Here is a 12,541-nt window from a genome sequence, read left to right on the forward strand (position 1 = left end):
GGCTGCTTCCTGCATGCCCAGACTGGGGATCAAGCCTGGAACTCAGGCATGTGCCCTGACTGGGAATTGAACCGTGACCTCCTGGTTTATAGGTCAACGCTCAACCACTGAACCATGCCAGTCAGGCCATGGCCTATTCTTATAATGATATATTCTTAAGGCTTTTATACTTATCAGTGTGATGTTAATTTAAATGTCCAGGTCAGTTGTAAAAGAAAAAAGTTTCATTTAAAACAGTTATCTAATTAAACATTTAGAGAGATCTTGACAATGGAATTTATCCAACAAGCAGTTTGTGATCATTTGTAGGGTGAGAAAGGTCACTAACAGAGCCCTAAGCTACCCCATGTTCCCTTGTCAGTTAGGCCCTGACTCACTTCTGTGGACAAACTTGGAGGAGAATCTAGCCAGCCAGGTGTTGCTATAATGCTGAACTGTAAGCTAAGATTCCTTAAGACTTTACAACTTTACTCTCAACTTGGCACATTTAGAAGGTGAGATATTTACAGACAAGCCTCAAGCCCATTGTTCTGTTATTTCCATCCTACTAGGCCAGGCCGTGTCTGATCTAGCAATCTTCACCCAGCAGAGATGTCTAATTGTGGCAGCAGGCCAGGCTTGTCGAAGCTCTACCTGCAAAGCCCTTGATGTGAGAGATGGAAACTCCCTACTTAGAATCTTAGATTAACAACTGGGTGTCATTTTTAATTATTTATATTTATTGTTAGGGCTATACTTCCCCACCACAGAATCTGACTGTAAATACAGCTCATGTATATGGTTTTTCTTCCCTGAATTGGATTACAAATGTAGTTTTGTTTTTTGTTTTTCACTAAACATCATCTTGTAGACTTTTTCTCCTTAAATCATTATCCTTTTAAAGCCTTCTTTGTGGTGGCTGCGCGGTATTTAATCATATGGCTGATGAGTAATTTATTCAGCCCCTCCTTCATTGTTATACAGTTCACCGTTTGCCATGTCTCACTATCTGAAGTAATTCCACAGTGAACACCATTGTACATCAATCTCTGCGTGTCCGGTTATTTTTTCTGGATAAATTACAGGCATACACGTTTTATTGTGCTTTGCTTATTGCACTGCACAGATGTTGCATTTTTACAAATTGAAGGAAGACCTTCCACCACCAAAAAGCTTACAACTCACTTACTTTATTGTGGTACTTGCTTGACTGTGGTGGTCTGGAACCCCACCTGAAATATTGCTGAGGTATACCTGCACTAGAAACTTCCTACTGGGCTCAAGGGTAGACACACTGTAAAAGAATTTGATGTACGTATGTTAACATTCCCTATGTACTCAGAAGTGGCACAGCTAAGATTAGAACACAAGTGTGAGACCTTCCTAGCCATTATACGGCGTCCCCATTTGATTGTTTAAATGGCCTAGAGCCGTGGTCAGCAAACTGCGGCTCACGAGCCACATGCGGCTCTTTGGCCCCTTGAGTGTGGCTCTTCCTAAGCCTTAGGAGTGCCCTAATTAAGTTAATAACAATGTACCTACCAATATAGTTTAAGTTTAAAAAATTTGGCTCTCAAAAGAAATTTCAATCGTTGTACTGTTGATATTTGGCTCTGTTGACTAATGAGTTTGCTGACCACTGGCCTAGAGCAGTGGTTCTCAACCTTGGCTGCACATTAGAATCAGCGGGGAATCTTTTTAAAATCCTGGTTTCTGGGCCTCATCCTCTGGAAATTCTGTTTCTTTGTTATGGGGTGGGGCCACAACATTAGTAACAAAGAAACAGAATTTCCGGAGGATGAGGCCCAGAAATCAGGATTTTAAAAAGATTCCCAGGTGATTCTAATGTGCAGCCACGGTTGAGAACCACTGACCTAGAGTGACTAGGTGACTTCTCAAAAGTATCAGTTTCTAATGTCAGGGGACACTTTCCACGAAGTCTTAGCAACCGTGCAGAGACAAAGGGCTCTGGCAGAATGGCCCAGCCCTGAGCGGGCATCTGGTCTACAAGCGTGGCTTCGCGCAGCCTTACCCTGGAGTATGTGCATAGTAGCCGAGTGGGCGCGGTCGGGCCTGCTTCTGACCTTGCGCTGCAGGGTGTCTTCTGTCTGCAGGCACAAGCAGAACACACTGTCACCACCACACAGGGCCCCGCCGCCTGGTTCTAACTGCAAAAGAAACCTGAGCTTCCTCAAAGGGGAGAGCAATCTTTATATGACACATGAAACATGCAAATAGCCCTGGTCTACGTTTTCACGCAGAAACACTTACAAAAGTCTCTTTAATGGATTTCAGGATGAAAGATAAAGAGGTAAAAAGCTTGAGTCCCCATCAGGGCTACACAGTGAGAGGCCAGGCAGGTACATGTTAATAAATATGAATGAAGCTGTGCTGCTTCTATTATAGTGAACCCTGCACTCTTCCACTGCCTTGGAAACCGGCCACAACATTCATCAGGGTTAGAGTTGGCACCTAATCTGAGTCCATCCCCATGACAACAGATGCCCTCCTCCTGTGAGCCACCCAGCTTCTCTCTGAGGCCCATCCTGAGTTGGAAGGACACTTAGGAACAGACTATTTGCTGAGCCCTCAGTGATGGGCTGTCTGTGGGGTGGCGCGGGCTGTGGCAGGGCCACACTGGGCCTCAGCTCTGACTTCTAGCTCTTAGTTGTTAATCCCACTACATTGGATCTCCTATCTGGCCCCTGAGAGGCGTCTGAAGACAACTTGAGTTCTGATTTTAAATAAAAACAAAGCCTGGTTCCTCTCCAGAGAGTAGGGACCACCGCCTGTCACGAGCACCTTTGAGGGGTCACAGCTCAGCTCCTTTCTCCACCCAGACCAGCAGCCAGGCTGAGGCTCAGAGACGCCAGGAGACATCTTCCGGCAGTTCCTCCCCTGCAGAGCGCTGGCGCTTGCTATAAGTTCAGGTGGCAGAGATGTGCTATGAAGGTGCAGAATATATACAAATTTCTCCCCCAAATGCCACAAAACCTAGAAACAGAAATAAACTCAGTGCCCTTTGCCTTAAGTAACTGCAAATAAGGTCTGTGTCCACAGCCTGACCTCACCACTGAGCTGCCTTAAAAACACCTGATTGTTGCTGAGACAGGGCTATAATGACAGGCACGGCCGCCGCGAACCAACTCTGACTCCTTCTGACTTCTGCTGCAGCTTTAGAGTGACCCCCACGTCAGAAAGACTGGGGGCATTTTTTCAAGCTAAAAAGTAACATTTTTAAAGCTGATGTAGCTGACCCCATTTCTAGTTTTTCATTCATAACAGGAAGATTCCATATGGCATGTGGGCAGGGCGCTGGCAAACGGGCTGAGTTTCTTGGAGAAATTCTACCTGCTCTAGGCGAGGCCGAGCATTCAGAGACCCAGCCCTGGAGTCTAAGTTCAGGAAGAGGGCAGTTGGCAGGCAGTTACCTGGTCACTGTCCGAATGCTTTCTTTGCTCATGGAACACAGTTGGACCTCTCAGCGCTGAAACAGAAAGATGCAGACGTGAGCAGGATGGCTCAGGGGCTCTGAGCATTTCTCAGGGTTGGCTGGTGCGCTGGCCGAGCTGTGCACAGTATGGACGTGGGCGCCTTACAGGCCACAAGCAATGGAGGAGGAAAGGCCTGGAGGACACAGCTTCCCTAAAGCCACAGGACACAGAGGAAGGTGGGATTTCGGCCTAAAACAGTAGGAGCAGCACAGGCAGAGGCGACAGGAAGAGACATGGTGGCGACAGGGCATTTGGGTTCCTGAGGAAGTACAGGGGCCTATGGGAAGTTGGGGACAGGAGTCATGCTCCGGTTTGAGGGGCAGGGGGAGGCTGGGGTAAGTAACACCCTCTTTGACTTTGTTCTGCCCTTGACTGCAAAAGACTGGGTAGAAGCTGTGGTCTGTGGGAAGGGGTCCCATATCGTAAGAAGGGATGGGTACTTTGGATATGGTGTGTGGCTCGTTGGTAGGAACATGCAACGAAGAGTGTTGATTTGAGAAGAACGGAATCAGACTTTGAGGGCTGGAAGGGACCTTGGAGATAATGAAACACAACTCCAACCCTGACCAGAGTGGGGAAACTGAGGCCCACAGAAATTGGTTGACTTGCCCTGGGTCACACTGTTCGGGCTAGAAGCCCAGGCTCTCTGACAACCTGACTTCTTTCAGGGCGTGTCAGATATTAACAAGCAGTGGCACAGGCCAGTCACCGCACACAGCTGCTCTTGACGCCCTGAGGGGACGCCAGCCTCCATCTCTTCACCTTGCCCTGGTTTTCCTACGATCTCACAGCTCCCCCTCCTGATGATTTACCCAGGCCTCTTGACTCAGCACAGAAGTAGACCATCATTCGGCAGAATTCTCCATTTTTTCTTTTATTAGTTTTTCTGATCCCCCGGAATAATCTCCACCAGGAGCTACAAACAGCACTTTTCATGATAAGTGATGAGATTGGTCAGAGATTATAGAATTGCACTGAGTATCTTTGTGTGTAAGTCTGAACAAGTGGACCCACAGTTCTAATATTCCTCGCATAGGTGCCTAAGCTACAGGCAATGAAATATTCTCCCAAATTTTGGCCAGAAAAAACTTGGAAGATCATACTAAATTTGAGCAATTTTCAAAAGGGTGTGCTGGACAGTAAGCCATCTCCTTCGGAGTCCTGGTGGCTGGTGGACTGTGTTACCCTCTATTGAGGACACTGCTTGAAAGGTACTAAGCACACGCTCTCTAAACCCCACTGTCTCGCTCCAGCATTGACAATGTTATCCAAAGGAACATGCAGAATAGTCCCAGCTGTTTGCCTTGTGCCAAGTGTACTGGACTAGCCCTTTCTCATACTTTGAGCAGATTAAGAGGCTTCCCTTCTTATAGAAAAAAATTAAATGTGTTGCTTGAATATCACTTTTCCTATTGCTCTAACACCAGTCTCTCTTGGCTGCTTTCACTCTTCCAATGGGCTTCTTCGCAAAACCTGCCATTTCAAATGCCCCTGCCCCTTCCCTCCTTTTGTCCCCATTCAGTGGCTCTGAGACATCATCTGGAGAAATGCGCGGTTCGACTGCAATGCTCATGAGGTTTCTCCTGTTTGGGTCTGGTCGCCATCCTTAGTAAGGAGGCTCGCCTTTTCCTGCATTTGATCACAGCTGCGATTCGTATTGATGGAGTTCTGAAAGCAACTCCCGTTTCCCTAGGCAACCAGATCCTACACATCTGCTTGGAGTCCAGTGGGCCCTGGTGGATCTCACAGTCTGAACTGATAGGTCTTCACCTGCATCCTACACGCTGGTGTTCACTGAAGTAGGTGTTATGTACTGCTGTGGTTTAGTCATTTCTGACCCAGAAGAGGAATCGATCTCAGTGTGGCCTGGTTAAGTGGTTGAAAAGAACAGCACCTCCTTTTCCTGAAGAAGCACCCCTAAAGGAACACTATGACTGCATCTTGAGATATCGCTTACATGCAAACTCAATTGGTTGTAATTGGGCTTAAGACTTAGGAGGAATTTATCTGGTTCTCTTGTCCCTGAGGCTCTTCACATTCTAAGGGAGTTTATTCATTGTTCTAAGAAACATTGTGTTTCCTGTATCTTAGCTTGTCAAGCTATAATTCATCACTTCTTGGTGTTAACAGCTCCCCCGTGAAATGATTCATACAGCCCAGATCCGTTGCCAGGGCCACAAAAGTCTTCTGGAACCTTCTAACACAAGGTGGGAGAAGCTAAGTCCATTCAGCAAGGACTCAGGAGGAAGCCAAAGGGGTCGACACACTGCATTTTACAACATGCTCTTCTCCTCAGGGCTCAAGGCAAGCTACATGATGCATTGGCTTGAGGTCGCACTGTGGACAGCCACCCTGCCATGGCCCTGCCGCAGACACTGGCCTATTCTGGGCTCCGGAGAATGTGGGTTTAGCCTCCTCCCCTGAGGGCCAGCAGAGGCCACAATGCACCCCCCACCCCAAGTTCAGTTTTTGGAAAACACATAGAGGACTCTGCTGCTGCCAACCCTGGGAGTGTCAAACAGCAACATTTTGTATCTAAGGGACATTGACATTTCAGATCGACAAGGAATTTTAATTTCTAAATTAAAAAAAGAAATCAAATTAAAATTCTTTGTAAATTCACTCATGCACTCATCACATTCCCCCCTAGAGGAAGATAATCGTTTCTCACAAGAGAATTCACATTCTCACCTCAGAGTCGGTTACAACTAGCCTGGGTCAGCTGTGTGCATAAACCCTGCTCTCTCAGGAAAAGATCCCAGGCCTCCTGGAGCCCTGCTCTGCACTCTAACCTCATATCTTCATCGGGGGCCCGGTAAAAGCAGAAAATAGATCTTGGGGCACTTTAATCCATTGAGGAGAGGGGCCAGCACAGGGGAGGGGCCTGGTGTTGGTGGCAGCTCTGACAGCTGTGCCTGAAGCAGGACCTGCCTTCTCTCACCAGCTGCTCACTCCCCGGCTAAGGGGGAGAGAACACAGCTCCTTGTGTATTTCTGATAAAGATCAAGAGGCAGAATCAAAGAGTCAGAGACCTGGGGCAGCAACTGGAACTCCAAGTGGTTCTCAAAGTGTGGCCCCCTGGCCAGCATCCTCAGCATCACCTGGAAACTTGCCAAGAATGCCAATCCTTGGCCCCACCCGAGACCTCAGGACCCCAAACTCCAAAGGTGTGGGAGCAGGGGGCTGTGTTTTAACAAGCCCTGTGGGTGGTTCTGATGCACACATTGAGAACGGCTGCTCTGGAGTTTATAAGGCAGTGGGTCCTGATCTAGGGTCCCTAGGAGTTCAGAAGGGAGTGATGGTTTTTAGGGGTGATGGTCAATATTTCAGAAAGCTGAAGGAGAAGGGTGTGTTGCCCAGAGGAAAAGCCTGCCCAAGCAAATGGAACTATCACTTTTCACTGCTGCTGCCTAGACTCACAGCAACTTGGTTCAGTAATGGGTGTCCTCATGGAAATCATTGGTTGGTAAGTTTATGTGACAGTAATTAATCAAAGACAGACATAAGGGTTAATCATTCATGTATGTAGAGTTCTTTGGGAGGAAGATGAAATGAATTCAAACATTTGATCTATGGTAGGGATAGGTTTGCTTAAAGAAGTTTGGATGACTAAATTATTGGAAACCATCAATTTAGGTTCTATCAGGGCTTTGCATCTATTTTTGATGTGGCTTTGAACAAGTTTATGGTCTTCCTGTGTTCTCAGTTTCCCATTTATAAAATGGGTTTAAATAATGTTCTCTTTGCCTCACTCTTAAAGACAAATTAAATCATGAGTATTTTTATTCCAAGTAGCTGTGTGTTATCACTATGCCATGCAGAAATGGTAACACTTTGGAAATTATAGGCTCTCTTTAGGTTGGAAATATTGCCAATCCAGTACCCAAATGAGAGTCTCAGGGGTCTTCCCAATGTAGCTTTGCTATACTTAAGATCTGGCTTGAGCACCTGGACAAGTTGACAGAGCATAGGTGGAAATTTTGGAATTTGTCAGGAGAAGGGTACAAAGACAAATTCAAACTTTGCCAGAACTACTGGTTTACTTATTTCTAAGGATCAAGAAACCAGAACATTGAAGGAAAAGGGGGGTGGGGGGCAGAAGGGATTTAGGATTGTTTACCCAAATGGGGTGGCCACGAAAATCCAGGGTGCCTTTTCCTATCTCTGCATTTGAGATGTTAGAAAGAAGGGAAGAGGCAGACAGACTGAAACCCTTGTGCCGTGTTCTGCTCAAACAGCCAACAGTGTGTGGTAGGTGCCGTGGGGATAAGCCAAGTCAAATGGATGCACTGAGAAAAGGAAGAAAGGCTTTGCCCACTCAACGTCTCAGAACTATCAGGAAGCTGCATGTGGTGCGGGCACAGGGACTGCCCAGTCATCCTTCTTGCTATGCAGGAGGAGTATCACAGAACTCAGGGATTTACCAAGGCTTTGCAGTAAGTATGTGGCTGCTGTGGCTTGGATTAGTCTGCAAAACAAATAAAGGCAGCACCATTCATAGACAGCTCATCGCATCTTTAAATTCATTTACATTGACCAGATCACGGAGCCAAGCTGCCCAGACATCTCGCTCTGAGCAGCGGCGGCTTGCTGGGAGTCTCCGTGGAGAGTCACAGCCGCTCTGGGCCCCAGCCCTCCACCATCCATCTCAGTTCTCTCATCTCCTTCTCTGTGTTCCAGGACAGTCAACTAAATGTTCTCTCCTCTCTCCCCAGGATTCACATAGATTAGCTCCACTTTAATAGCAGCGGGAAAGAGAAAGAGAAAGTAATTGATTTCCTTCAATCCTCCCAGATGCCCACTCCCACGTAGTGACGTAATGTTGTCCAATATTGTTAATGGGGACAATTAAGTAGGGGTGATTTGGGGCCCCTTCTAGATTGTAAGCACTTAGAAACACAACTTATGTCGGACTCTCCTGGGCTCCACAGGGCCGTCCTCACAGCAGATAGTCAAAATATTTACGGACTTGGTCTTGATCCTTGATAGCACCTAATCCATATAGCTGATCAACCCTCTGCACCAAGGCTTCAGAAATGGTTGGAATAAAATTGTGTCATCTAAGATTCCACCCAGGACAGCAATGCTCAAGAAAAAAACCAAATTGTAGCTAAGACAATGTGCACGAGAGATGATGCACAGGTCCATAGGTCTACAAGGGAAGGAGGTGGGCTCTGTCCTACAGCCAAGAGGTAGAGAACCTTGATGTCCTCTTGCAGCCCTGGGCCCGAACGGGAGGTGCAGTGGAGCCATCCCCTGTGAGTTCTAGTTGATAGTGACAAAGTCAGCAACTGGCAATCTCCATCTTGAGATGCAAAGATAAGATTTTGGAGATACATCCAAACAATAAATTCTTAAATATTTCTAAGTTAACTTCAAGAAGATTATTTCACCAAGATGTTATGACTATTCTGCAAGTGTGAATTCCACAACTGAATATTTAATGTAAAAGCAATCTTAGGATCTGGCTTAGGTCCATGCTCCCGGCCTGAGAACCCTTTTCCTACTGTTTAAAGTTATTCTAGGGGCTCAGTGCTGGCCTGCTTCACTGAAACTCAAGGAACAATGCCTTTAAATCCATTCAAAGCGCCTGAAAGGGAAAACCCTAACCCTATAATGCCCACAAGTAAGAAATACGTAAATGCTTAATGAAGTGATTAAGGGGGATCATACAAGAGGATTTGTTTCTAATTGATGTGGACGCTTTGTACTCCTAGGCAAACTCAAACCCTGCAAGATGCATGGCCAAGGACAAGGGAAAAATAAATTAAATCCATTTGGACTAGTCTCACTAGTCAACTGAAAATTACACATCGTTTGGTTCATTGGAGCCAGTAGGGGAGAAGCCTTACAATTTAACCGTCAGTTTGGCATGGAGTTGAAGTGAGACCTGCCATAGCTAAGGCAGTGGAATTTTTCACTCTGTCTTGGTCATGGGGAGGCAGAGATGATGCTGTAGACCCTGGAGCCATTTCAAAAACCACCAGTTTGTCCTTGTCATATATACAGTCTCTGCCCCCAAATTTATGCACACGCTGTGAATAATTATAAAGGCAGTGTTTATTAAAATACATTTCATTTTCAAAATTGAGCTACCAGCTGTTAAAGTGTGTATACATTTTGGGGATATAGTATATATATGCAACTACTTTATAGTCGACACTTAAATGCTCTAAAAGCTCAAGTGATTCCTTTTGAATAGTTGGAAACAAAGCCTCGTGTAGGGGTCAGAAGACACAGGTTCTGGCCTCAGTTCTGCCACAATACACAATATGAGGGGCGCATTCTTCCACTGGACAAGCCCTTGAGATGTGACCTAATGTCAAACTCAAGACTCATTCTGCCAAAGGGTAGCAGACGTTTCTGTTGAGCAGCTAAAAGCAGTAGTGCCATATAATAACAACATAGAATGATTAATTCATTTGGCCATCAGCTTTCCACTTAGGCAATTTGTGATGTTTTAAAATTGGGGGAAGATTGCAAATATTTAAATCTTTACTGATAAGGTAAAATTTTTATTAATAGTTTTACTGTGCATGCACTTCAATTCTCACAATTCAAATTTGCAGAAATTAGAACCACTCTGGGACTGGATTTTGGGACATTTGAAAAATTTCTTAGGCCTCCTCAACCTCAGTTTTATGAACATTAAAGACAATGGGATGTGGACTAGGTCAGGGGTTTTAAACTGTTCTGAAGAGGATCAGCTCTCTGGGGAGGATGACCAGGGTGTCTAGAAGGGAAGGGGATGGCCGAGTAAATGGGGCAGAGGCCCCTACGCTGTTTCAGCCAGCACATACATACACAATTAAAAAAATTGGAGATCATAGAAACAGATAATCTCTAGGGATCATCAGCTTTTCTTCCCTCCATTCTCCCCCTTTCCTCCCACCTTTACTTTTTTTGTTCTGTTTCAAAAATTCAAAGAAAATAATGAAGAAATAAACACCCTCTTGTGAGCATAAGGAGTCCCACTGAACTATACTATGTGTATTTCTCCTCACTCTCTCCTAACATCTTGAGTTTCCCTGAGGACTGCCTTGCTCCCTGGTGTGCCCGGTGTGCCTGGCACAGCATCCTGCATCGACTCATTAGAAATGTGTTGAATTCGATTAGATCGAAAAGCTCCTGGGACTGTGGGTCCTCTTTCCTTCACCCCACGGGTGGCTCACACACCTGCCCTCGGGTGCCTGAGCAAGCACACTGCATTAGGTGGCAGTTTAATCTCCAGGTGGGCGGAAGAGGCGGGCCCTCTCCTCCCTTCCCCAATCTCTGGGCAGGTGAAGATCCCTCCTGCCTGGGTAGCTTTCTGAGAAGACCCAAGTGCTGACGGTTTCTCCGGGCTGGGCCTGCAGTGTGCGCCTGCTGTGGGGTGGGCATTGTCCACGGAGAAGCCACACCCTTGGAAAGCAGGGTGGAGAGGAGGTGGCTGAAGACTAAGGAAAACGATGATGTTGCATTAACCTTCCTCATTTTGCTGAATTAAAAAGAAAACCATTTCTTTACTCATAGGACACAGTCCAGTAATCATCTTAACGATGCGATGGACTATGGGCGCAACATTTCTGTCACACAGCATTTCGTAAATTTGTACACTATCTGATTCTGGACATCCTGGAGGACAAAATGCTCTATCCATCCCCATTGGACCCTACTACAGTAATGACATTTGATCTTCCCAATTTACATAGAGGCAGTATTTAAAAATGTAATATAGATGCCGAACCGGTTTGGCTCAGTGGATAGAGCATCAGCCTGCGGACTGAAGGGTCCCAGGTTAGATTCCAGTCAAGGGCATGTACCTTGGTTGCGGGCACATCCCCAGTAGGGGGCATGCAGGAGGCAGCTGATCGATCTCTCTCATCGATGTTTCTAACTATCCTTCTCCCTTCTTCTCTATAAAAAAATCAATAAAATATTTTTAAAAAATAAAAACAAAAATTTAAAAAAATGTAATATAGGGTTTTTACTGATTCCCAGATATTTAATCCTATTAACCTAAAACAAAAAACAAAAAAAGAGAGTTTGTTCTCATCCAAATTCGAGCTGTGAGACCCTGGCTCAGGGTTCAGCACATGGGTGGATCTGTCAATACTGTGGACAGCTGGAGCTGACCAATGGTGCGGGGTCCCTCCACTCCAGTGAGGGGAAGATTATTTCAACATGATTCAAATCGGTGGCTCCTCTTAGATTCAAGGGCCCCTGCTATATGTAGCCTGTGGTCCGCGGAAAGGATCCTGGGGGGCCTACACTTGTTTACAGTCTTGGGGAATAATTCTTTGAGATAATGTGAAACAAATGAGCTTCTATACATTAGAGGCAGGATTCCTGGAAAGACAGGCCTAGTCAGCTGTGAGTGACGCTGGATTCGATGGCTCTGACCTAAAGTCCACAGGCCTTGGGTCTCTCCTGTCTTGAGCAGGCCCAGGCCCACAGGCGGTCTGGCCGACGCACAGGCCACACTCAGACTTGCTCCTTTAGTTTCTCATCACAATCGTACATGTTGTTGAAGCAGCTTTTAAATGGGAGGCCGAGCTGTTTCTTTTGTGTTCAGAAAACTTCTAAAAATCTTGTTCTACTATAAGCTCACCTGCTGTTTACTGTTGGTGGGGTTTAGCCATCAACAAAGAGCTACGTTTGAAACACAAAGGAAAAGGCCTGGGAAACTCTTAGTTCTGTTTTGGCTCTGAGTCACAGAAATATACTTGAACATTGCAGACCTTCATCATAGGGCTCTGGTACTACTAACTGCCGCTCACTTCATTCAGGACAAACTTCCACAATTTTCAACTCAACTCTGAGTTGTCATGCTGGGGCCTGGGTTTCTGCAAGAGTCGTTATAAATCTTAATTTTTAAATTCGTTGGGCCAGGAAGTTAGAAACTATGACCTAAAGAAGCTTAAACTGTGATTTCCTTCATCCAGGGCACCCTTTCTGCCATTTCTATAGAAAACCAACATTGGCTCTAATTGCAACATTGGTAGGAAATTTCAACTATGTTTTCTAAGAGATGAAAATCCTTTTTCTTTGACCTAAATCATGACCAACAATTCAATATTATACTACTT

General features: G+C 45.7%; 1 protein-coding gene across 3 annotated transcripts in view; it reads right to left on the reverse strand.

Moving 5' to 3' along the window:
* MYOCD (myocardin) overlaps positions 1-12,541 on the reverse strand; it is an 87,223-nt gene that overhangs the window by 40,633 nt on the left and 34,049 nt on the right. For 2 of the 3 annotated variants that reach the window (XM_059668583.1, XM_059668582.1), the window contains exons 3-4: positions 3,411-3,466; positions 2,012-2,087 (exon numbers count right to left, since the gene is read on the reverse strand). In XM_059668583.1, coding sequence (XP_059524566.1) covers positions 2,012-2,087; positions 3,411-3,466 — 132 coding nt within the window. Of the gene's footprint in view, positions 1-2,011; positions 2,088-3,410; positions 3,467-7,897; positions 7,942-12,541 lie in introns of all 3 variants that reach the window. The other variant, XM_059668584.1, reaches the window with a different exon arrangement.

The sequence above is a fragment of the Myotis daubentonii genome, chromosome 16 (assembly GCF_963259705.1).
Source record: "Myotis daubentonii chromosome 16, mMyoDau2.1, whole genome shotgun sequence".
Lineage (NCBI taxonomy): Eukaryota > Metazoa > Chordata > Mammalia > Chiroptera > Vespertilionidae > Myotis > Myotis daubentonii.